General features: G+C 40.1%; 1 protein-coding gene across 8 annotated transcripts in view; it reads left to right on the top strand.

Moving 5' to 3' along the window:
• Positions 1-25,987, top strand: part of LOC126199060 (tyrosyl-DNA phosphodiesterase 2-like) — a 174,825-nt gene that overhangs the window by 136,234 nt on the left and 12,604 nt on the right. For all 8 annotated transcript variants that reach the window (XM_049935838.1, XM_049935783.1, XM_049935820.1 and 5 more), the window contains one exon: positions 3,455-3,625. In XM_049935838.1, the coding sequence (XP_049791795.1) occupies positions 3,455-3,625 (171 nt within the window). The remainder of the gene's footprint in view (positions 1-3,454; positions 3,626-25,987) is intronic.

The following is a 25,987-nucleotide window of genomic DNA, read 5'->3' as shown; positions in this document are numbered from 1 at the left end:
TTTTTTTTTTTTTTTTGTTGTGGTCTTCAGTCCAGAGACTGGTTTGATGCAGCTCTCCATGCTACTCTATTCTGCACAAGCTTCATCATCTCCCAGTACCTACTGCAACCTACACCCTTCTGAATCTGTTTACTGTATTCATCTCTTGGTCTCCCTCTACGATTTTTACCCTCTACACTGCCCTCGAGTACTAAATTGGTGATCCCTTGATGCCTCAGAATATGTCCTGCCAACCGATCCCTTCTTCTAGTCAAGTTGTGCCACAAATTTCTCTTCTCCCCAATTCTATTCAATACCTCCTCATTAGTTATGTGATCGACCCATCTAATCCCCAGCATTCTTCTGTAGCACCACATTTAAAAAGCTTCTCTTCTCTTCTTGTCTAAACTATTTATCATCCACGTTTCACTTCCATATATGGCTACACTCCATACAAACACTTTCAGAAAGGACTTCCTGATTCTTAAACCTATACTCGATGTTAACAAATTTCTCTTCTTCAGAAACGCTCTCCTTGCCATTGCCAGTCTACATTTTATATCCTCTCTACTTCGACCATCATCAGTTATTTTGCTCCCCAAATAGCAAAACTTATTTACTACTTTAAGCGTCTCATTTCCTAATCTAATTCCCTCAGCATCACCCAATTTAAATAGACTACATTCCATTATCCTCATTCTGCTTTTGTTGATGTTCATCTTTCCTCCTTTACAGACACTGTCCATTCCGTTCAACTGCTCTTCCAGGTCCTTTGCTGTTTCTGACAGAATTACAATATCATCAGGAAACCTCAAAGTTTTTACTTCTTCTCCATGAATTTTAATACCTACTCCGAATTTTTCTTTTGCTTCCTTTACTGCTTCCTCAATATACAGATTGAATAACATCGGGGAGAGGCTACAACCCTGTCTCACTCCTTTCCCAACCACTGCTTCCCTTTCATGCCCTTCGACTCTTATAACTGCCATCTGGTTTCTGTACGAATTGTAAATAGCCTTTCGCTCCCTGTATTTTACCCCTGCCACCTTCAGAATTTGAAAGAGAATATTCCAGTTAATGTTGTCAAAAGCTTTCTCTAAGTCTACAAATGCTAGAAACGTAGGTTTGCCTTTTCTTAATCTTTCTTCTAAGATAAGTCGTAAGGTTAGTATTGCCTCACGTGTTCCAACATTTCTACGGAATCCAAACTGATCTTCCCTGAGGTCCGCTTCTACCAGTTTTTCCATTCGTCTGTAAAGAATTCGCGTTAGTATTTTGCAGCTGTGACTTATTAAACTGATAGTTCGGTAATTTTCACATCTGTCAACACCTGCTTTCTTTGGGATTGGAATTATTATATTCTTCTTGAAGTCTGTGCGTATTTCGCCTGTCTCATACATCTTGCTCACCAGATGGTAGAGTTTTGTCATGACTGGCTCTCCCAAGGCCATCAGTAGTTCTAATGTAATGTTGTCTACTCCCGGGGCCTTGTTTCGACTCAGGTCTTTCAGTGCTCTGTCAAACTCTTCACGCAGTATCTTATCTCCCATTTCATCTTCATCTACATCCTCTTCCATTTCCATAATATTGTCCTCAAGTACATCGCCCTTGTATAAACCCTCTATATACTCCTTCCACCTTTCTGCCTTCCCTTCTTTGCTTAGAACTGGGTTGCCAACTGAGTAGTGGGAAGTATGATGAATGTATCCATTAGGACAGTGTGGTGGAATTGGGCTTTCATGGGCTATGGCAGCGAATGACTGATGCGAGTGCATTTGCTAACAGCGCGTCATCGCCTGCATCTCCTCTCCTGGGCTTGTGACTGTATAGGTTGGACCCTAGATGACTGGAAACCCTTCTTTCACTCTAGATAAGAACTTCTTTTCCCAAGGAGAAGCTGTAACTAGTGTCCATGGTGGACCAGGAACTACTTCATGGCTCATTTCATCTTAAGTGCAGCACATGGAGATGAAACACTGCATTCATCATCTGCTGTGTCTGCGCTAATGTACATAAACTGAACTAAACTTCATCTGAACAGGCCCTCGAAGCCGCAATGGCACTGACTGACTGCCCTGTCATCCTCTGCAGACAGGCATCACTGGATGCAGATATGGAATTGCATGTAGTCAGCACACTGCTCTCCCTTCTGTTGTCACTTTCTTGACTGGAGCTACTACTTCTCAGAAGTAGCTCCTCAATTTGCCTCACGAGGACTGAGTGTACCCCACTTGCCAACGGCGTTCGGAAGACCGGATGGTCACCCATCCAAGTGCCAGACAACACCGATAGTGCTCTCCTTCGATGATCTTAATAGGAACCGGTGTTACCGCTGCTACTGTGTATGGTATTGGTTTATTAATATGATTATTTATGGAAGGACTCTTGAGCACTAACAGACCAAAGGCTTTTGGTCTGAAAGATCAAATGCTGTCAGATTTCAGCCTGAAATATTCAGCATTACTGGCCAGGGGACCAAACAACATTTTTCACTATTTCCTTCTGAAGTCAGGAAAGATTGAACACAGAAAAACTGATTTCGTTCCGATCCACATTGCCTTTTGTACAATGTACTAGCAGTTGGTTCGTTGTGAATGAAGATAATTTATTGCTGAATACTAAGATGTGCACCTGGGCTGTTGATCCTTGTGGATGGGGAATTCTCAAATAAACAAAAAGTGTTGAATGTACTCCAAGAAAGTTTTGAGATATCAATAATTTTCATCAGTGATGAGAAAACAGTGTCTTGTCACTTTTCACTGTCACTTGTGAGTCCAATATTAAGAAAACATTGGCTCCTTACTCTTGTCAGTGCAGTACTTTTCACTTCCGTATTTTAATTTATAACATAATATCAGCTAATCAATTGCAGAAAAAGTATTTCATTTATTATTGCACACAACTAGTCCTACAACTCTACTTCAATGGGACACTGGGACGAGGTGTTCTCCAGGGAGTATGAATTGTTTGCAGCCTGTTTGTGCCGATAGGTGTAATTGACCTGGATTCTTTTTAGAAATAGTTTGTACACACACACACACACACACACACACACACACACACACACACACACACACACAGAGAGAGAGAGAGAGAGAGAGAGAGAGAGAGAGAGAGAGAGAGAGAGAACTGAGGAGATAGGTAACTAGAAAACTGGCTTGCAGCTGACTGCCAGTTGGTTCTGTATGATATCAGGTTTACAGTTTCTGTATCATTAGTTTAATCTGTCCCTGTACGGGGAAATGAGGGTTCAAGATACATTTGTCAGAAAGGAAATGCTTAAGTTATTGTGTACTGCCTGTCTCTTATAAATTTAGAAATTTGTAGAGGAGTTGTTAAAATGTTTGACTATAACATTGGCATCTTGTAGACACAATGTTTCAGTGTAAATCAACTCCTATTCCATAACTTGTATCTATGCATTCTCAGTATCATTATGTACAGTTTACCAACATATGTTCCATAATTTTTGTAGGCTCATATTGGACCCTTAAATTTATTGCTCATTAACACTCACTTGGAGAGCACTGCAGACCATGTAGCTGAAAGAATAAATCAGTTGAAGAGGATATTTCAGGAAATGTTGACGTGTCCTGAAGAAAAGGTTGTTATTTGTGGTGGAGATTTGAATTTGAGGGAAAAGGATGTAAGTATACATATTTATCAGTTTCACTCATTATTTTTAAATTCAATGATTCAGTTGTACAGTGAAGTTACTCTACTCTTGTCTTCATTCTTTGTGAATGACAAATACTTTTCAATGTAGAGGTGGCTACTGACAAATTTTACTGTGTGTTTACACAAGATTGCAAGACAACACACATGTTAAAAGAAAAAAATTCACACGGATGGTATGACATATCCAGTGCAATTACTAAGGAGTGCTTAAAAGGACACTCAGAACATCTTACCTACCCACTTAATTGCAACATTAGAGGAAACATTTCTCCAGTTGTTCTAAAAATGAGAGTTGTGAAACCAGTGTATAGAGAAGTAAGGAAGGTATCTCAAACTATAGCCCAATATCGTTAACTCGCAGCTTTAGCAAGATAATACAAGGTGTACAACTTTGCTTCCGCTTTTTTTTTTTTTGCCAACATTTGAGGCGCTAATGAAACAAATTGGTTACACATGTATCATTCAAAGTATTTTCTGTCGTTGGTCACTACTTTCTCCCATCTTTCGGGCAGTGTACGAATCCTGAGCCAAAAAAATTGTTCATATTTTGAAGCGGTCCATGAATCGATCCAATTTGTGACTTCTTCATGAGATCGGAAGTGTTGGTCAGCCAGGCCATGCGCCATTGATCTAAATCGGTGATAGTCAGAGGGAGCAATGTCTGGAGAATACAGCGGGTGGGGTAGGACTCCCATTTTAATGTTTCCAAGTACATTTTGACCTCTTTTGCAACGTGGGGTCGAGCGTTGTCGTGTTGCAAAATCACTTTATCGTGCCCCTCGCTGTATTGCAGCTGTTTGTCTTTTAATGCTCTGCTCAGATGCATTAATTTCATTTGATACTGGGCACCTGTGATTGTTTCACTTGATTTTAACACCTCATAGTACACGACACCGAGCTGGTCCCACCAAATGCAGAGCATGATCTTGGAGCCGTTAATATTCGGCTTGGCCGTCGATCTGGAAGCATGGCCGGGATATCCCCATGATTTGTGTGTTTAGGGTTATCGTAGTGAACCCATTTTTCGTCCCCGGTCACAGTGCAATGCAGAAATTCCTTCTGTTTTTTCCTCTGAAGCAACAGGTAATATAAGGAGCTGTATCATTTGCTACTAGTGATGTAATAGCAGTAACAATTTTCAGTGATCAGGACCCAGGACCTCAAGGTGAATGTCACCAAATTTAAATTACTAGTTTTTAAAACAAGCAGTTCTCACCTCAACAATGTAAATGATGTACAGTATTGGCCCAATAATAGGCCACCACCACATATAATCCACACCCCTAACTTAAGAGGATAAGATAAAACAAATATTTTGCGCAAAATAAGCCGCCTACTGATTGATAGGAGAAAAATAGCTTGAAATCTACTTGTAGTAGTAGCATGTAAAATGTAGTTATGTACCACAAACATTTGTGCTAACAAATGATACAAGAAGTTGACACCGAACATACTGGTACCCTATTTTGTGTTATTCGCTATCATCACTATCAGTTGTATTATTCACTCCATCACTCTCACTACCATCAATTTCTTAATTCCCTTCCCAAAGTACGTCATTCTCGGTGCCATTCAGTGCGCTCGATATTCAGCCATTTCTTGAATCCCATGGTAGTGCACTCTGATGAGGTATAGGACCATGAAGCAAGAATCCATTCACACAGAAGAGTGACTGGCGTCTCTTTAATCTTTACCGGTTGGTGAAAGGCATGAGTTTCTTCCAGGAGCCAATCCGAATATATTTTTCAGAGGTTGACCTTGAATGGCTTGTTGAAGATCACATCTAACACCTGTAGTTTTGAGGTCATTCTTCCAGACATTGTGACAAGATTCGTCTTTTGTGTAGCAAGTTTATCTTTTACTTCAGCATTTAGATGTCTTTTAAAAGCATCCAAAACTAGCATGGCTTTCTTAGCAAGCTCTGCCTTAGGTCTGAAAAACCAGACAGTAGGCGTTGCTCAACAATCAGTTGCATTTTTATCCAGCCCTTTTCTTAGCAGCAAATCACTAAACCTTCAGGAAAGTTTTCTTTATGTATGGTGTGTCTCAGTGTCTAACGGAAATGAGAATGAATGACACTTCACAACTGAATGACATACCACTGAAAGTTGACAGTTTTCTCCTCAAAATACATTGGCATACTCTGTGCTAGTGTAGTACATTGTCAGAGAGCAAAGTTATTTCTCCACGTAAACTGATAACAACAACGAGTACTTGGATGGAATTCTCCTTGCAGCTCATTTGACACTTGCTATTTCCAAGGCCTTCAGTTGGATTATTTCTCATGAGGTAGGTGTCTTATCTTTTCTGTTATATTGCACATACGCAAGTTACAGATATATGCCACATTGTGGCTCCCTGAATGATTTTCTCATGGAAACTGCATTGTTCCAGTTTTCTTCCGAAGTGCCCCAACGCTGCACATTAGATCACTCCAGGCCATACTTTCTTCTGGCACCTCTGTTGGTTGTGGTTTTGACATAAAAATTCCATGGCTTGACAATACTTTTCAATCAAAAAGGTCATTCATATCAGCATATAAATAAAGTTTCTTACCAGTATTCAACTGAAATAAAATTGTAAGCTAACAAACCAATAGACCTAAATGATGATAATGCCAAAAAAATACTGGTAAAAGTTTGCATTGTTGTGTAATAAAATGCCTTGCCACTAGTTCTGGTTACAGACTGAGCATAATTTATTTAGATCAAGTGTTATAAAAACACAAAGTAGTGGATAAAAATTCCACCCTAACTTTCAGAGGGTGAAATTTGGATAAAGAGTGCAGCTTATTTGTGGGCCAATATGGTACTTCAACATTGGTAAGTAGCTGGAAATCGCCCTGACTATTGTCAAACGATTGACAGCTGCTGCGAATTGGTGTGTTGGAGAAGCTCCTGAGAGTCAAGTACCTGTAATACCAGTACCTGAGGTACCTCATGTACCTTCATTCTCTGTGGATCCTGCCTTCTCTGCACAAGGTATAGGATCTGTCATTGTCCACTTCACTGCGAGTGACATGTCAACGGTAGATCTAGGCATCCTGTACTGGGTGGACGGGGACCATGGAGGACTCAAGGTGTTGTACCGATCCTGCTGACCAACAAGTCTGAGGTGCTGTCTGTCACTTCACCTGTTTTGGGAAACCTGTTCTGTCTAGTATCTACATCTACATGCATACTCTACAAATCACATTTAAGTGCCTGTCAGAGAGTTCATCAAACCACCTTCACAATTCTCTATTATTCCAATCTCGTACAGCGTGTAGAAAGTGTGGTGTCACCGCCAGAAACCACACTTGCTAGGTGGTAGCCTTTAAATCGGCCGCGGTCCTCTAGTATACGTCGGACCCGCGTGTCGCCACTGTCAGTAATTGCAGACCTAGCGCCACCACACGGCAGGTCTAGAGAGACGTCCTGGCACTCGCCCCAGTTGTACAGCCGACTTTGCCTGAGATGGATCACTGACAAATTACGCTCTCATTTGCCGAGACGATAGTTAGCATAGCCTTCAGCTACATTTGCTACGACCTAGCAAGGCGCCGTATTCAATTGATATTGAGATTCTATTAATGTATCATCAAGAGCGATGTTCCACAAATGTGGATTAAAGTTAAGTATTCCAGAAGCTACGTACTTTTCTTTATAGCATTCATTACGTATCCTGTTTCAGACCTCACGCCAGCCTGTGTGAGTTTAAGCGCGTGCCTTTCGGCTTCCTCTCATTGTGTCTAGGCTGTCTTGTCTAGACACAACAGAAAGAACAAACACCTATATCTTTCCGTACGAGCTCTGATTTCCCTTATTTTATCGTTGTGCTCGTTTCTCCCTATGTAGGTTGGTGTAAACAAAATATTTTCACATTCGGGGGAGAAAGTTGGTGATTGGAATTTCGTGAGAATATTCTGTCGTAATGGAAAAGCCTTTCTTTTAATGATGTCCAGCCCAAATCCTGTATATCATTTCAGTGACACTCTCCCATATTTCGCGATAATACAAAATGTGCTGCTCTTCTTTGAACTTTTTCAATGTACTCCGTCAATCCTATCTGGTAAGGATCCCACAGCGTTCTAAAAGAGGACGGACAAGCGTGGTGTAGGCCATCTCCTTAGTAGATCTGTTACATTTTCTAAGTGTCCTGCCTGTAAAATGCAATCTTTGGTTAGCCTTCCCTACAACATTTTCTGTGTGTTCCTTCCAGTTTAAGTTGTTCATAATTGTAATTCCTAGATATTTAGTTGAATTTACGGCCTTTATGTTTGACTGATTTGCCATGTAATCGAAGTTTAATGGATTCCCTGTAGCACTCGTGTGGATGACCTCACACTTTTTGTTATTTAGGGTCAATTGCCAATTTTTGCGCCATTCAGATATCTTTTTGAAATCGTTTTGCAATTTGTTTTGATCTTCTGATGACATTATTAGTCGATAAATGACAGCGTCATCTGCAAACAACCTAAGACAGCTGCTCATTTATGTAGATAAGGAACAGCAAAGGGCCTAGAACACTACACTGTTGAGGAGGCAAATACAAAAGGGTAGGGGTATATTAAGCATTGGCAGTTCAGACTTATGGTGAATGATGGTACCCCTTACGGAAATGGCAGCAAGTGATAGGAAAGGACACCAGGTGAACTCAGTGTATCTGTCTGGGGGCCTCACTCAACATGTTGAAGAGGCTATTCCAGCAGCCATTGGTGGAACAGGTTGCAATCAACTGCAGATGTTGGAGCAAATGATGCCTGTCGTCTGGGCTCCACAATCATACTTGGGTTATTTCAGTGACTGGCAGGGAAGGTTGAAAAGACCAGCCTTGTGCATGTACTTTCAATAAAGCTCACAGTTTGCAGCATTGTCCCCAGAACTGATAATGGCACTTCGGATTTGAGTGTAGTGGTAGGACTAAACCAGAGGCTTTGAAGGTTCTGTGACAAGCTAAGCTGATACTACCTTGACTTGCACCATAGGGTCCAGAACTGTAGGGTCCACTACAAATAGGCCAGGTGTGCACTAAAAGTCAGAGGCTGTTACTCAGGTAGCTGACCATGTGTGTCGTGCATGTAAGGTATTTTTAGGTTAAGCAGCTCTCCATCCAATACAGATAACGATAGCCATAGGAAACTCAGAAATATTAAGTGTAAGATTGAAAGAAATTCCTCCCACAGGTGAGAGTATTAAAATACTAATGGTAAACTGTCGAAGCATTAGCAACAAAGTGCTGGAGTTTGAAGCGCTCACAAAAAGTAGTGACTCGCATACTAGTAGGTGCAGAAAGCTGGTTGAAATGTGATATTGGTAGCAGTGAGATTTTTAGGGAAATTTTGATTGTATATCGAAAGTATAAGCAAATTGGAAATGGAGGTGGTGTATTTATCACAGTAGACAAGATTTTTATTCCAGTATTTGATCACAATATGAATTCTTTAGACGATGACCGGTTTCAGTCCGTAATGACCATCCTCAGATCTATAATATACAAATATATACACCTAGTGGGCAGTGTGTCTTTCAACATAATACAGCAATGTGTATCACAATATACTATCATACAACCAGGGAGATGTACAGAGAATACGGCAAAACGTACCTTTTTTACACCATGTCCTAAAGTGATAAGGCCATAACGGCATTGTCACAACATACGAGGGCCGTTCAGAAAGTAACCTCCGGTTGATTTAAAAAAATACACCAAGTTAAATAAAAATATTTTAATATATACATCTTACAACTACATCTTTGCACTATTTTTCTACATAGTCTCCATAGCGATTGAGGCACTTATCGTATCTCTTCACAAGCTTTGAAATTCCTTCTGCATAAAAATCACCTGCTTGTGCCTGGAGCCAGCCTGTGACCGCATCTTTGAGCTCTTCGTCGTCATCAAACCGCTCTGACCCGAGCCATTTCTTCAAATGCATGAAGAGGTGATAATCACTTGGCGCCAGGTCTGGGCTGTAAGGTGGATGGTTGATAACGTCCCACTTGAAGGACTCAAGAAGGGCCATTGTTCTGCGAGCAGAGTGAGGACGGGCGTTATCGTGCAAAAAAACGATACCGGAAGTCAGCATACCACGGCGTTTGTTCTGTATAGCCCATCATAACTTTTTTATTGTTTCACAGTACACGTCTTGATTAATGGTCGTACCACGTTCCATGAATTCAACCAACAACACCCCTTTGGCATCCCAAAACACCGTTGCCATCAGTTTTCTGGCAGAAAAATCTTGCGAGGCTTTTCTTGGTTTGGTAGGCGAATTTGAATGTGCCCACATCTTTGATTGATCTTTTGTCTCAGGGTTCACGTACTTAATCCAGGTTTCGTCACCGGTCACGATTCTGTTTAACAATGGTTCTCCTTCGTCCTCATAACGTGACAGAAAGTCTAATGCAGAGGCCATTCTTTGAGTTTTGTGGTGGTCGGTAAGAATTTTGGGCACCCATCGTGCACAGAACTTACGGTAACCCAATCTTGCTGTCACTATCTCGTACAAGAGAGTCTTAGAAATCTGTGGAAAACCAGTAGACAACTCCGACATTGAGAAACGTCAATTTTCACGAACTTTTGCATCAACTGTCTGAACGAGTTCGTCAGTTACCAATGATGGTCTACCACTCCTCTCTTCATCATGAACGTTTTCTCGTCCACTTTTAAATAAACGTACCCATTCACAGACAACTCCTTCACTCATAACTCTTGGTCCGTACACGGCACAAAGCTCACGATGAATAGCTGCTGCAGAATATCCTTTGGCTGTAAAAAACCTTATGACAGCACGCACTTCACATTTGGCGGGGTTTTCTATTGCAGCACACATTTCAAACTGCCACAAAAACTAAACTAGCGGAGGGACGACGTTCACTCGACCACGGCTTGATGCCGACTGACCTGTTGAGTGCGTGAACGCACAGATGGCGTCGCTACTCCCCCCACAACCCGCACTGTGACCAATTGGAGGTTACTTTCTGAACCGCCCTTGTATAAATATAATCAACATAGCATCATCATATAAACATGCATCATACAACATGGCGGTGACAAATTGTTAACAAGTGGACGGACTGGGTTTCCTTCTTTATGTATCTTAACCTGCGATCTCAGTTGGGGGAGCTTGGGATTCATCATTTTTAGCAATTTCTTTTCATAATTGTTAAGCAGAAATTGGGAATGCATTTGGCAGAAACCAGCCACACCCTAGGCAATATCAAGAGTTGTATGTGTATTCTACACAGGGCAGAGAAGGGTCGTGCTCTTGACTTGTTGGAGGAGTTGGAGATTTACAAAGCGAAAAATCATGAGCCTACTAGGGTACTCAATGGACAAAGCGATTTTGTGCCCAAAGCCTACTTTGCTTTGTTTGATAACGTACTACAATAACCAAATAATGCCTCGCATCTTTATACCTAGCCTTACTTGATGATTTATGTCGAGAACAGTAGGCATTTGCCTTACTTCCATACATTAATCGCACTAATCCTGTAACAAATTATGTCCTACCTATTCATTGAATGTATAACCAGACAATATAATTTTATTTATTGACTGTTAATATGTTGTTTAAAAGTTTCCTGTGGGAGATATATCATGTTGTATGTAAAGCCCTCTAGTGGTTAAGTTCTTAAGATCGGTGCACGCCTAAATAACATCCTGGCGGCTGACCCAACAGAGGTCGCTGATCATCTATCTGTCCTTTTTTCAGCTGTCAAATAAACATTTTATCTTTCATAGGCAATTTATAGGTTGCTACAGGAAATGTAATACGTATATTAATTGTTGACCGTAAATTCACCATAAAAAGGATCGGTCCTATTCTGTTCATATATTTCCTTTTAATAATGTTATATGGGTAACTGTATTCGTCTTTTAATGTATCACAATTTAGTTTCTGTGATAGTTATCCATTTTAAAAGTTTGCTACATGTATTTTACATAATGTGTTTTTATCAGATTATGTTTTTTGCGTAAATGATGACTACATCCAAGCCGACAGTAGCGATATCTAGGGATGATGTAGGCAAACAGATTTTTGGTAGCTACTGTACTTCAGTAGCCAGTTGCAATAATTGTGTGGATGATGCGGCCTATTCTATACCTTATTTTAGATCTATATGACAATGCTATGCTGATTATATGTTTTGACGATGCCATTATGGCCGTATCACTTTAGGATATGGTGTAAAAAGGTATGTTTTACCGTATTCTCTGTACATCTCCCTGGTTGAATGAGAGTATATTGTGATACATGTTGCTGTATTATGTTGAAAGACACACTGCCCACTAGGTGTGTATATTTGTATATTATAGATCTGAGGATGGTCATTACGGACTGAAACCGGTCATCGTCTAAAGAATTCATATTGTGATCAAAGACTGGAATAAAAAACATTTGACAGTATTGGATCACTGTTTGTATACACAACCATGTCACAGTTGGTGACAATAGAGAAGAAACTCAAATCCACAGAGACTCAGTATCAGGGTTGGGCATAAAATGATACTGGATCCTTCTGTCACTGGTCTCAAGATGTAACCAAAAACTTCAAAGAAAACCACAGTTGTATGTAATTTCCCCCGACATACTGTAATTGGGAAAATTACAGTTTTGTTAGTGGTGGGTGTGATAAGACATTCTGTGAAACACTACTGCCTGCCTTCTCTGAAAACTACCTAGAACAGGTAGTTAGGAACCCACTCATGATGCAAATGTATAGGACGTAATGGCAGCCAAATTCTAAAGCTGTTCAAAAAGTAAGGTGACTTTTCAAATTGCACAGGCAACATACATTCGATTATCGATTTTTTAAATTTTTTTATTTATTTTTTTTTTTTCCCGCAATTACTGTGGCCTAGTGCATCATGAATTTTTGCCCCAAGGTCATATGGTCAATAATGAGTATTACCTTGACGTTATGTGACGTTTGTGAGAAGCAATATGCAAAACACGTCCCCACAAAAAAGTCCGTAATTGAGGAAAAAACAATTCATGACTTTTGCATCATGACAATGCTCCTGCTCGTTCATTGTTGCTTGTGAGAGATTTTTTGGCCAAAATTAACAGGAAAATAGTGTCTCAGTCACCATATTAACCGGATTTTGCCCCACTGTGCTTTTTTCCTGTTGCCAGAACTGAATAGACCTATGAAAGGACGAAGATTTTCAACGATTGAAGAAATAAAAACTTCATCGCTAGAAGTACTCAAGGCTGTACCAGAAAGTGCTTAAGAGAAGTGATTCAAGGATTGGAAGAAGCATTGGCCCAAGTGCATTGTATCTGAGGGGGATTACTTTGAAGGCGACTGCATGAATATTGGTGAATAAATAAATATTTTTTCATAAAAATATAAAGTCACCTTACTTTTTGAACACATCTCATAGACCTGACATCTTTGGGGATGTCTACCAAACTACAAAGGACAACTAAAACAAGCAGAATTATATATATTCTTCAGTAAACTAGATAAAAAATTAATAGTGTCATATCTCAATGAGGAACTTGAAACTTTCAATACAGGCAAGAGCATGTAAAGGAAGTATCTACAACAGATTGATCGGCAAGCCACTTAATGGTATGTGGCAGAGAGTACTTTTGGTAACAGTATCTGATCTCTCCAACCCTATTCCACCGTGAATAGTGCGTGGGAAGAATGATTGTTGGTAAGCCTCTAATTTATCTATTTCTTGAATTTTGTCGTCGTGGTCAGTACACGATACGTATGTGGGGGAAGTAATATGTTGTCCAACTCCTCCTGAAAAGTGCTGTCCCAAAATTTCAGTAGTAAATATCTCCGTGATACACAACACCTCTCGTGTTACATCTGCCAGTGGAATTTGTTTAGCATCTCTGTAACGCTCTCTCGCCAGCTAAACAGTCCCATGACTTAACGTGCCGCTCTTCGTTGGATCTTCTCGTATCTCCTCTATCAGTCCTACCTGATAGGGGATCCCAGATAGATGAACAATACTTAAGAATCGGGTGAACAAGCGCCTTATAAGCAACTTCTTTCGTGGATGAGTTACATTTCGTTAAGATTCTACCGATGAATCTGAGTCTGGTGTCTGCTTTTCCCGTTATCTGTTTTAATGGTCATTCCACTAAAGGTCGCTCTGGATAATTACGCCTAGATATTTTACGGCAGACACTGTCTCCAGCTGTTTGTCATCAATAGTGTCGCTGTACAGTAGTGAATTTCTCTTCCTGTGTATGTACAATATGTTACATTTATTTACATTCAGCATCAACTGCCAGAGCCTGCACCATTCATCAGTTCTCTGCAGGCCATTCTGCAATTTCTTACTATCTTCTGGCGTTGCTACTTTGGTATAGAGAACTGCATCATCTGCGAATAGCCTTAAAGAGCATCCTACGCTTTCTACCAGACCAAATTATATATATTGTAAACAGCAGTGGTCCTATCACACTTACCTCTGGTACTCCGGTTATTACCTTTACATCTGTAAATTTAGTTCCGTTAAGAGTGATGTGTTGAGTTCTAGCTGTAAGAAAGTCTTGAATCCAACTGCAGGTCTGGTCCAATACACCGTACGCTCGTATTTTTTTCATCAAACAGCAGTGCGGGATGGTGTCAAATGCCTTACTGAAATCAAGGAACATGGCATCAACCCTATGTGCCGTTGTTCACTGTGCTGTGGATCTTGTGGAGGAACAGAGCGTGCTGAGTTTCACAGTATCTCTGTTTGCGGAATCCATGTTGATTTTTATGGAGATGTTCATTTACCAAAAACGTCATAATTCTTGAGCATAAAAATGTTCAATAATCCTACAACAGATTGACGTCAATGATATAGGTCTAAAATTGTGTGGATCTTAAAAATGGGAATGACTGCTAGAAGGGGAGCAGGTCCTTTCACGTAATATTTATTTAATCTTATAGGTATCTCATCTGGTCCTGAAGCCTTTCTACTGCTAAGCAATTGTAGCTGCATTTCAATTCCCCGATCGGTTATATCAATTTCTGCATTTTGATGTTCGTACGAAGATTGAAAGGAGTGACAGTGTTACGATCTTCCTTGATGAAACAGCTTCAGAAGACCGAATTCAGTATTTTGGCCTTCTCTTTGTTATCTTTCATTTTGGTGTTGGTGTGGTCACCGAGAGAATGAATAGATGATTTTGACCCACTTACTGACTTTACACATGACAAAAATCTATTAGACTTTTTACTCAGGTCACTTGACAACATCTTACTTTCAAAATCTTTGAACACTCCTCTCATTGCTCTCCTTATGCTCATTTTTGCTTCGTTCAGCTAGGTTTGTACTTCTCTTGAATCTGAGATGCAGTGCTCTTTGTTTACGTAGCACTTTCCTAACACGGCTATTAAACGATGCTGGATGTTTCCCGTCCCTTAAAACCTTACTTGGAACATACACTAGGCGATCAAAAGCATTCGGACATCCCCAGAAACATATGTTTTTTGTATGAGGTCATTGTGCTGCCAGGTACTCCACGTCAGCAACCTCAGTAGTCCTTAGACATCATGAGAGAGCAGAATGGGGCACTCCGCGGAACTCAAGGACTTCGAACGTCGTCTGGTGATTGGGTGTCACTTGTGTCGTACATCTGTACGCGAGATTTCCAGACTCCTAAACATCCCTAGGTCCACTGTTTCCGATGTGATAGTGAAGTGGTAACATGAAGAGGCATGTACAGCACAAAAGCATACAGGCAGACCTCGTCTGTTGACTGACTCATGGAGATAACATCTTGGACCTACTGATAACAAACAGACCTGAACTTTTTGACTGTAAGCGCAGAACAGGGAATCGATGATCATAAGGCCGTTGCAGCATCCCTGAATATGGAAGTAAATAGGAATATAAAAAAAGGGAGGAAGGTTTATCTGTTTAGCAAGAGTAATAGAAGGCAGATTTCAGACACTGACAATGTTGAATGTTTATGGAAAAAGTTCAAGGCAATCGTAAAATGCGTTTAAGACAGGCATGTGCTGAGTAAAACTGCGAGGGATGGGAAAAACCCACCGTGGTTCAACAACAAAGTTAGGAAACTACTGCGAAAGCAAAGAGAGCTTCACTGCAAGTTTAAACGCGGCCAAAACCTCTCAGACAAACAGAAGCTAAACAATGTCATAGTTAGCGTAAGGAGGGCTATGCGTGAAGCGTTCAGTGAATTCGAAAGTAAAATTCTACTTGACAGAAAATCCTAGGAAGTTCTGGTCTTACGTTAAATCAGTAAGTGGATTGAAACAGCATATCCAGACACTCTGGGATGATGATGGCATTGAAACAGAGGAAGACACGCGTAAAGCTGAAATACTAAACACCTTTTTCCAAAGCTATGTCACAGAGGAAGACCGCACTGCAGTCCCTTCTCTAAATCCTTGCACAAATGAAAAAATGGCTGACATCGAAATAAGTGTCCAAGGAATAGAAAAGCAGCTGAGATCACTCAACAAAGAAAAGTCCGCTGGACCTGACAGGATACCAATTCGATTCTACACAGAGTATGCGAAAGAACTTGCCCCCCTTCTAACAGCCGTGTATCGCAAGTCTCTAGAGGAATGGAAGGTTCCAAGTGATTGGAAAATAGCACAGGTAGTCCCAGTCTTCAAGAAGGGTTGTCAAGCAGATGCGCAAAACTATAGGCCTATATCTCTGACATCGATCTGTTGTAGAATTTTAGAACATATTTTTTGCTCACGTATCATGTCATTTCTGGAAACCCAGAATCTACTCTGTAGGAATCAACATAGATTCTGGAAACAGCGATCGTGTGAGACCCAACTCGCTTTATTTGTTCATGAGACCCAGAAAATATTAGATACAGGCTCCCAGGTAGATGCTATTTTCCTTGACTTCCGGAAGGCGTTCAAAGTAGAAACCTACGGAATATCAGACCAGCTGTGTGGCTGGATTGAAGAGTTTTTAGCAAACAGAACACAGCATGTTGTTCTCAATGGAGAGATGTCTACAGACGTTAAAGTAACCTCTGGCGTGCCATAGGGGAGTGTTATGGGACCATTGCTTTTCACAATATATATAAATGACCTAGTATATAGTGTCTGAAATTCCATGCGGCTTTTCGCGGATGATGCTTTAGTATACAGAGAAGTTGCATTAGAAAATTGCAGCAAAATGCAGGAAGATCTGCAGCGGATAGGCACTTGGTGCAGGGAGAGGCAACTGACCCTTAACATAGACAAATGTAATGTATTGCGAATACATAGAAAGAAGGATCCTTTATTGTATGATTATATGATAGCGGAACAAACACTGGTAGCAGTTACTTCTGTAAAATATCTGGGAGTATGCATGCGGAACGATTTGAAGTGGAATGATTATATAAAATTAATTGCTGGTAAGGCGGGTGCCAGGTTGAGATTCATTGCTAGAGTCCTTAGAAAATGTAGTTCATCAACAAAGGAGGTGGCTTACAAAACACTCGTTTGACCTATACTTGAGTATTGCTCATCAGTGTGGGATCCGTACCAGGTCGCGTTGGCAGAGGAGATAGAGAAGATCCAAAGAAGAGCGTCGTGTTTCGTCACAGGGTTATTTGGTAAGCGTGATAGTGTTACGGAGATGTTTAGCAAACTCAAGTGACAGACTCTGCAAGAGAGGCACTCTGCATCGCTGTGTAGCTTGCTGTCCAGGTTTCGAGAGGGTGCGTTTCTGGATGAGGTATCGAATATATTGCTTCCCCCTATTTATACCTCCCGAGGAGATCACGAATGTAAAATTAGAGAGATTAGTGCACGCACAGAGGCTTTCCGGCAGTCGTTCTTCCCGCGAACCATATGCGACTGGAACAGGATAGGGAGGTAATGACAGTGGCACATAAAGTGCCCTCCGCCACACACCGTTGTGTGGCTTGCGGAGTATAACTGTAGATGTAGACAGTCCGCCGACAGTTGAAGAGGGTCGTAATGTGTAATAGGCAGACATCTAGCCATACCATCACACAGGAAATCCAAACTGCATCAGAATCCAGTGCAAGTACTATGACAGTTAGGTGGGAGGTGAGAAAACTTGGATTTCATGATTGAGCAGCTGCTCATAAGCCACACATCATTCCAGTAAATACCAAACGATACTTTGCTTGGTGTAATGAGTGTAAACTTTGGACAATTGAACAGTGGAAAAACGTTGTGTGGAGTGACGAATCAAGGTACACCATGTGGCATTCCGATGGCAGGGTGTGAGTATGGCGAATACCTGGTGAACATCATCTGCCAGTGTGTGTAGTGCCAACAGTAAAATTCGGAGGCGTTAGTGTTATGGAGTGGTCGTGTTTTTCATGGAAGGGGCTTGCACACCTTGTTTCGTGTGGCACTATCACAGCACAGACCTACATTGATGTTTTAAGCTCCTTCTTGCTTCCCACTGTTGAAGAGCAATTTGGGGATGCGATTGCATCTTTCAACACAATCGAGCACCTGTTCATAACGCACGGCCTTTGGCTGAGTGGTTACATGACAATTACATCCCTGTAATGGACTGGCAAGTATAGAGTCCTGACCTGAATCCTATCAGACACTTTAGGGATATTTTGGAACACCGACTTTGTGCCAGGCCTCACCAACCTCTCCTCAGTGCAGCACTCCATGAAGAATGGGCTGCCATTCTCCAAGAAACCTTCCAGCACCTGATTGAACGTATGCCTGCAAGAGTGGAAGCTGTCATCAAGACTAAGGGTAGGCCAACACCATATTGAATTCCAGCATTACCGATGGAGGGCACCACAAACTTATAAGTCATTTTCAGCCAGATGTCTGGATACTTTTGTTCACATAGTGTACTTGTCTAGGGCATACTGAATAATGCCTTTGGATTTTTTCCATTTGTTCTACACATGTTTGTCCTCATCACCAAAAATTTGATGCTGACTGCTGAGATATTCTGAAATTTCTATCCTGTCACCTCTGCTGAGCAAATATATCTTCCTACCTTTCTTAACATTCCTTGTAGGACCAGTCATCATAGACGCTGTCACAGCCTTATGATCACTGATACTTTCCTCTATGTTAACTGATTTGATAAGTTCTGTTCTGTTTGTTGCCAGAAGGTCTTAGGACGTTACCCTCATGAGCTGGTTCTCTATCCGCTCAAGGTAATTTTCCGACAAGACATCCAGAACAATGCCACATGATTCCCTGTGTCTGGCAGCAGTTTTGATGGCATAACACTCCCAATCTATACCTGTCAGGTTGAAGTCACCCCTATTACAACACTATGATGAGGAAAATTACTAATGATATTCTGCAAATTCTCTCCGAAGCACTAAAACTACAGATCCTGATGCAGTTTGTCTATAGAAGCATCCAATCACCATTTTTGATCGTTCTTTGATACTCAGTTTCACCCAGATTAATTCACATTTGGAATCCGTGATAACCTCGCGTAGATTTTATCGAATTTTTTACTGCAATAAATACGCCACCACCATTGGCGACTAACCTATCCTTACGATAAAAATTCCAATCTGAACTTAGGATTTCGTTGTCATTGATGTCTGGTTTCAAACAGCTTTCTGTTCCAAATACTATTTGTACATTATAACCTTCAGTAAGTGATACTACTTCTGGGACCTTTCCTTGGATGCTCCTGCAGTTTACTAAAATCTTGTTAATCTTTTCTATCTCTGATCTGTGAGGACCAAGATTCTCAGAGGTTGCTGTGGCTGATTTAGCAGGCAGATCATCTTTGATCCCAAGGGAGGGGTTCTCTAACCTAAAAAAAATCCACTTGTGCCGCCACACGTACTCCACTACACTAGCAGCTGCTTCCTGCATGTAGTGCATGCCTGACCTATTAAGGGGAACCCTACAATTCTGCAGTCAATAGTGGATGTCGAGAAATCCGCATACGATACTATCGCAGAGTTGTCTGAGCCTCTGCTTTAGACCTTATACTCTGCTCCAAACCAGATGGCTGCGATCAACCCTGGGTACTATGCTACAAATCGATAGCTTAGCTTGCACCCTGCGTGCGTTGCTAGTTGTCTTCACCAAATCAGCCAGCTACCGAAAAGAGCTGAAGATGGCCTCAGAACCCAATCGGCAGGCGTCATTCGTGCAGAGACATGCCACTACATGCAGCCGGTTGCACCCAGTGTGCTAGATAGCCGCTGGCAGGGCCTCCTCCATATCACGGATGAGACCTCCCAGCAAACATACCGAATGCACACTGGAACTCTTTCCCGCCTTGCCTGCTATCTCCCTGAGGGGCTCAATCACCTGCTAGCATTGGAGCTCCAAATGATAAGCATAACCACCCTTTGTACTTCTCACGTTTAAAGGAATAGTTGACCATTCACTGGATAAATATGTTACCAGTAGAACGGTTCATTATGGGAGGGAACCTCCAAGGGATGCAGTCACTGTAAGGTCACTTTTAAAGAAAGGGAGGCTACTGGATAATAGGTGTAAAACGAAGTATAGGACTACAGATAAGAGAGATGCTAATGAAATTCCTTTGGCTGTCAAGAGAGCAATGCATCATGCCTACCATAGCAAAATATTGTCAAATGGTATTTCACAAGACCCAAAGAAATTCTGATCATATGTAAAGGCTGTTAGTGGCATCATAGTTAGTGTCCAGTTCCTAGCAAACAATAAAGGAACTGAAATTTAGAGTAGCAAAAGCTGAAATGCTTAATTCTGTTTTCAAATGTTCCTTTAGGAAGGAAAACCCAGGAGAATTGCCCCAATTTAACCCTCGTGCCTCTAAAAGATGAATGAAATTAGTATTAGTGTCAGTTGTTGACAAGCAGCTGGAATCATTGAAATTGAACAAAGCTTCAGGGCCTGATGGAATTCTATACTGAATTTCCGTCAGAGTTAGCCCCTCTTCTAACTGTAATGTATCATAGATCTCTCGAACAAACACCACATCTGGAAGTCTGAAAAAAGTGTAGGTCACACATGTCTACAAGAAGGATAGTAGAAGTGATCCACGAAATTACCATCCAGTGTGGTTGATGCCAGTTTGTTACAGAATCTTAGAACATATTCTGAGCTCAAACATACTGAGGTATTTTGAACAGAATGACCTCCTCAGTGCTAACCAGCATGAATTCCGAAAACATTGATCATGTGCAACCCAACTTGAACTTTTCTCACATGACATAATGGAAGCTTAGGATCAAGGCAGTCAAGTAGATGCAGTATTTCTCAATTTCCGAAAAGCCTATGACTCAGTACACACCCGTGCTTATTGGCAAAAGTACGATCATATGGGGTATCAAGTGAAATTGGTGATAGGATGAGGGGTTCTTGGTAGGGAGGACACAGCATGTTATCCTAAATGGAGAGTCATGGTCAGATGCAGAAATAAGTTCAGGTGTGTTGGGACCCTTGCTGTTGGTGTTCTACATCAATGACCTTGCACACAATATTAATAGTAACCTCAGACTTTTTGAAGATGATGCAGTCGTCAATGATGTGCTGTCTGGAAGAAGCTTCATAAGCATTCAGTCAGATGTTGGTAAGATTTCGACATGGTGCAGAGATTGGCAACTAGCTTTAAATGTTCGAAAATGAAATTTTTGCACTTCACAAAACGAAAAAATGTACAGCCCTGTGACTATAATATCAATGAGTCACTGTTCGAATGGCCAACTCGTACAAATACCTGGATGTAACACTTTGTAGGGAATGATCACATAGGTTCATTTGTGGGTAAAGCAGGTGTAGACATCGGTTTATCGGCAGAATACTGGGAAAGTGAAATCAGTCTACAAAGGAGATTACTTACAAATCACTCGTGCGACCAGTTCTAGAATATTGCTCAAAGGGATGTGAACCAGATAGGACTAACAGGGAATATTGACGATATACTGTGAAGGGCAGCATGAATGGCCACAGTGCTCAAAAGTTTCTTTAATCCGTGAGAGAGTGCCACAGAGATACTGAAGGAACTGAACTGGGAGACTCTTGATGATACACGTAAACTGTCCCGAGAAAGTCTATTAACAAAGTTTCAAGAACCGGCTTGAAGTGATGACTCTAGTAATAATTACACCCCCCCCCCCTTCTCCAAGTATCACTCACATAGGAATTGTGAGGATAAGTTTAGAATAATTACTACATGCACAGAAGTGTTCAATCAATCATTCTTCCTGGGCTCCATAAGTAAATGGAACGGGAAGAAACCCTAGTAACTGGTACAATGAGATGTACCCTCTCCCAAGCACCTTACGGTGATTCACAGAATATAGATGTGAATGTAGTTGTTGGTGTTACATACATCTCGGCAACAGAAATTGAGAGCTGTTAAATTTCTCTCTCTCTCTCTCTCTCTGTGTGTGTGTGTGTGTGTGTGTGTGTGTGTGTGTGTGTGTGTGTGTGTGTGTGGGGAGGGGGGGGGGGGGTGTTTTGATTAAAATGTACAATGAACAAACCTCATTCCTTTTTTGTGTGGAAAAGTCAGTAATATCATAATCTCTTTAGCCAGCTTGCAAAGGTAATTCATAGCCAAACACTGGAAATAGTATATTATGAAATGATTTAACCCTTTCTTAATTTTGGGGTTGAACTCTGTGGTTGTGCAACTGACATCCACTTAAAAAAAAAAAAAATCCACTATTACTGTAAAGAGCAATAAGACTTATACACGAGGTAGGCCTTGAAGATTCATGTCATGAAAGGTTCGTGCAGCACAAACACCTAACAGATATTAGATCCAGCAACTGCAGTATATAACATTTTATGTATGTATAATAATTGTTACTCCGTTATTTCTGCTGTTTGCAAAAGCTATCATTTTGGTGGCTTCATGCCAACTTGGGTAGGTTAGGTTAGGTTAAGCTAAGCTAATGGAAAGTGAGCAGTCTGAAGGAATAGGCTCACAAGAATTACCATATTTACCCAATTATGAGGTGCAGTTTTCTCCCCCAAATTCATCATTCAAAAAAATAGTGTCATCTTATATTCACAAATTAAACTATTGCTTCTGAAGTTAACCTTTTTATGTTTTTTGATAAATTACTCTAGGGCTCGTCTTACATTTACAGAACAATCTTTGGCTATTGTGGTCACATGCAAATTTATTTTGAAGAATTCGGAGGATTATGGCTGAGCATACATTTGAACAGGCTGGAGCTTTCCTGATACAGCAAAGTGTTCAATAAAGTATTGACCACCTTTTCACAATCACATGATATATGAATTATGTGGCTCTGGTGCAAGGGAAATGCGAGAAACTATAAAGTAGGCATTGTAACAGTCTATTTCTCTGCTTAAAATTTTTGTTGTTCGTGGAATTCGGGAGGACGTAACATTAAATTCTGTCTTATTGCAAACTCTCCCTGTATTTTAATAAATTTGCAACATTGTACACAAACATTTCTGCTAATTTCCAAGTAAAGGTAACATTCAGAGACGAAAATGTTGTTCAACAAATATTACTTGGTTCCAAACCAAAATCAATATTTTATTTGGTTACGAGAGGTCATAACGATGTACAAAAATGGATTGCAAATGAGAAATTAAATTGCTGTTCACATATTAAGATAAGGGTAAAAATGTTACCAACTTTCAATAAGCTTTAGAACTAGATGGTAGCATGCACATGAAACAAGAAAGAAAATTAATCCAGACTTGAATGTCTAACCAATGAAATATAATGGTATTTAACTTACTGTAATTGTTGTTGTGAGAATAAATCATAGTGGCAAGACCATTATGGACATAGCACCATCAGAGGTCATTAGATTGTGGAAAAAGCAAAAGTTCAAGAATTGGACTTAATCGTGATTGTGATATTACATATATGTATTTGTTGTTATGTATGACCTTCACCCTAGAAGGTATTGCAATCCGTCTTTCACATTTGCTGAAGCACAGCAGTACAGAGAAGTTGAAGGGGAAACAGTGACATCAGTTGGATGAGAACGAGGCCAACGAAAAAGACAGGTCGCGCCGCGTACGTCACACGGAGGATGTCACGTGACTGGTAGCGTCCTCGCATCTTCTCACTTCAGAACAGATAGCGCCTCTGTCTAAAATGCGTCCATGAAAGTTTTATATGAATTAAAGTCGTGCAGGATACACACATACTGCATTTCTGAATACTGGTAAACTTCGATGCAAAATATACTTAGAAACATAGCAATCAAGAACACAGTTGTAGGCATACGTATTTAACAGCTGAAAAACAGCAGGTCTGGAATGACAAATAAAACATATGTACCCCAGTTAAGAGTTTATTCAATTTTTTAGCTTACTAACCGAGCCCAGTTTACATCTAGATGTTTATGGTTTTAGACATTTTTTGTTTGTGGTTCATTTTTGTCTCCCAGTTACCGTTAAAGTAATTACACCACACAATAATTGCATGAACGAAAGGAAAGAATGTGATCAGAATTTTTTCTAAAATGCAGTTACAAATAACTAATTTTCGACAGGCTTCCACATAGAATTCCATTCATAGCATTATTTGTAAGTATATGAACATTTCTACCAGACAGCGAAATATTCAAACCACTGTGATCGAAACAAATTAAAAGATACTTGTCGTAGGCATTTCCATACTAGATTACATTCATGCAAGGTGCAGAGAAATATATGTAGACCACCTTTGCCTTCAGTAGGTGTGTTTTCCTTACACGAAAGAAAACGTCAGCAACCGATATTTTTCCTGATATATTTTGCCGATTTTTGTCTAAGGTGTTTCATTTTTAATGAGTGAAAATTTAATTACAGAAGATGCTCATCTCTACAGAATGATTTTGACGAAGTTGTGCATTATGCCATAGTTTTGACAAGACTTGTAGGACGATCACCTGAATGTAATAGACGTACATTATTTCCTGTTTTGCACAAATGCCACATTGCTTCTATTAAATACTATAAGACAGGAATTATTATGTTCTTGGATTTTAACAAACCCGATGTATCAAATTGTCAGAAGCGAATTCTCACCTGTATTTTTTTGGCATATTTTATTCATTGCAATTAGAAAAAGGTGCATGATAATGAGGAAGAGGTTTTCTCGGAACAGGTTGTGAAAAATAAAGTAAATTTTAACATATTTATGCAGTTGTTTGGCGGTCAGTTCTACCAAAAACTAAAATCTCACTTGTAGTTTGACAAGAACTTGTCACTTACCTGTATTATGTTTATGGAATAAGGGTTATTAGTTTTTTTGGAAGAACTGCTACATCATTTCAGTGTTTTCCGCAATGGAAAAATTTCTATTTGGAGTACTGACTGTGTAGTAATTTTTAATAGACATTCACAAGGGTAGGAAGACAAAAAAGTGCACTTTGTCAATATATATATTGCTTTGTGTCTGAAGAAGGCACTACAAAATGCATAATATAAGTTCTGTATTTTTTCCCATTTTATGCTAACTGTGTATCCTAAATAGCTCCAATATAAAAGTGAACATTTACCATCTTGGATTACCAGTTTACTTCTCTTCTGGCCCCCTAACTGTCAAAGCAGCACCTACATTTACAAATAGAAGGAAGTGATGGAGAAGAGACTGAATAAAAGGAAATGAATTTTCTAATTGAAAGGACATTTTCAGTTTATAAGGGGCCCTGTGTCCGGGACAGTAGTATTTAAAACCTTTTTGAATGTACCCACATGTGTTTGTTGGCTTACATCTGCAACACCTGAGATAAACTATCATCAAACAGTTTACTACATGTAGTTTCCAAAAATCAGCAACAAGCACTATTTGATAAACATTAAAATTTCTTTAGCTTTATGCTTTCTGTACAACATGAATTTATACAACAGTCTCTCTATCCTAATAAACACACACACACACACACACACACACACACACAGAGAGAGAGAGAGAGAGAGAGAGAGAGAGAGAGAGAGAGAGAGATATGAATATACCAAGAATAAACATCAGTAGATGTTTTTCACTTTTCACTTCATTACTAACTGAAGTGTAGTATAGCAAGAACCAGTTATGAAGACAATAATGAACAAGAACAAACATTTAATATACATAATTTATTTTAACAAATTTGTAATTCTTTCAAAAACAGACATTTTCGTTACTCCTAACAGTTGATATTAATTGAGGTAAGATAATAGGATGTAAGGCTAGTTCATAAACATTAGGCAGGTAAATTTGTGGTATGTTTTAAACTCACTACAGTAGTGTGATAAATTTGTAAACATAATTTTGCATCTTACTGTGAGCTTTCAAGTTTCCAGTAAAAGTGACCCTATTTGCCCCTTTGAAGGTTTTAATGAAACAAGATGTTTCTACATATTGGTGCTATACATTTCATGGCAATATGATACTGCCTTAGGTCAATTTATTATTCATTTAATGATACCATTCTCAAAAATTTAGAGGCAGTTTAAAACACTTCTAATAAGTTCTTTAC

The sequence above is a fragment of the Schistocerca nitens genome, chromosome 1, assembly GCF_023898315.1.
Source record: "Schistocerca nitens isolate TAMUIC-IGC-003100 chromosome 1, iqSchNite1.1, whole genome shotgun sequence".
Lineage (NCBI taxonomy): Eukaryota > Metazoa > Arthropoda > Insecta > Orthoptera > Acrididae > Schistocerca > Schistocerca nitens.
Note: the sequence above shows the minus strand (reverse complement) of the source record. Positions and strands in the feature narration are given on the sequence as shown.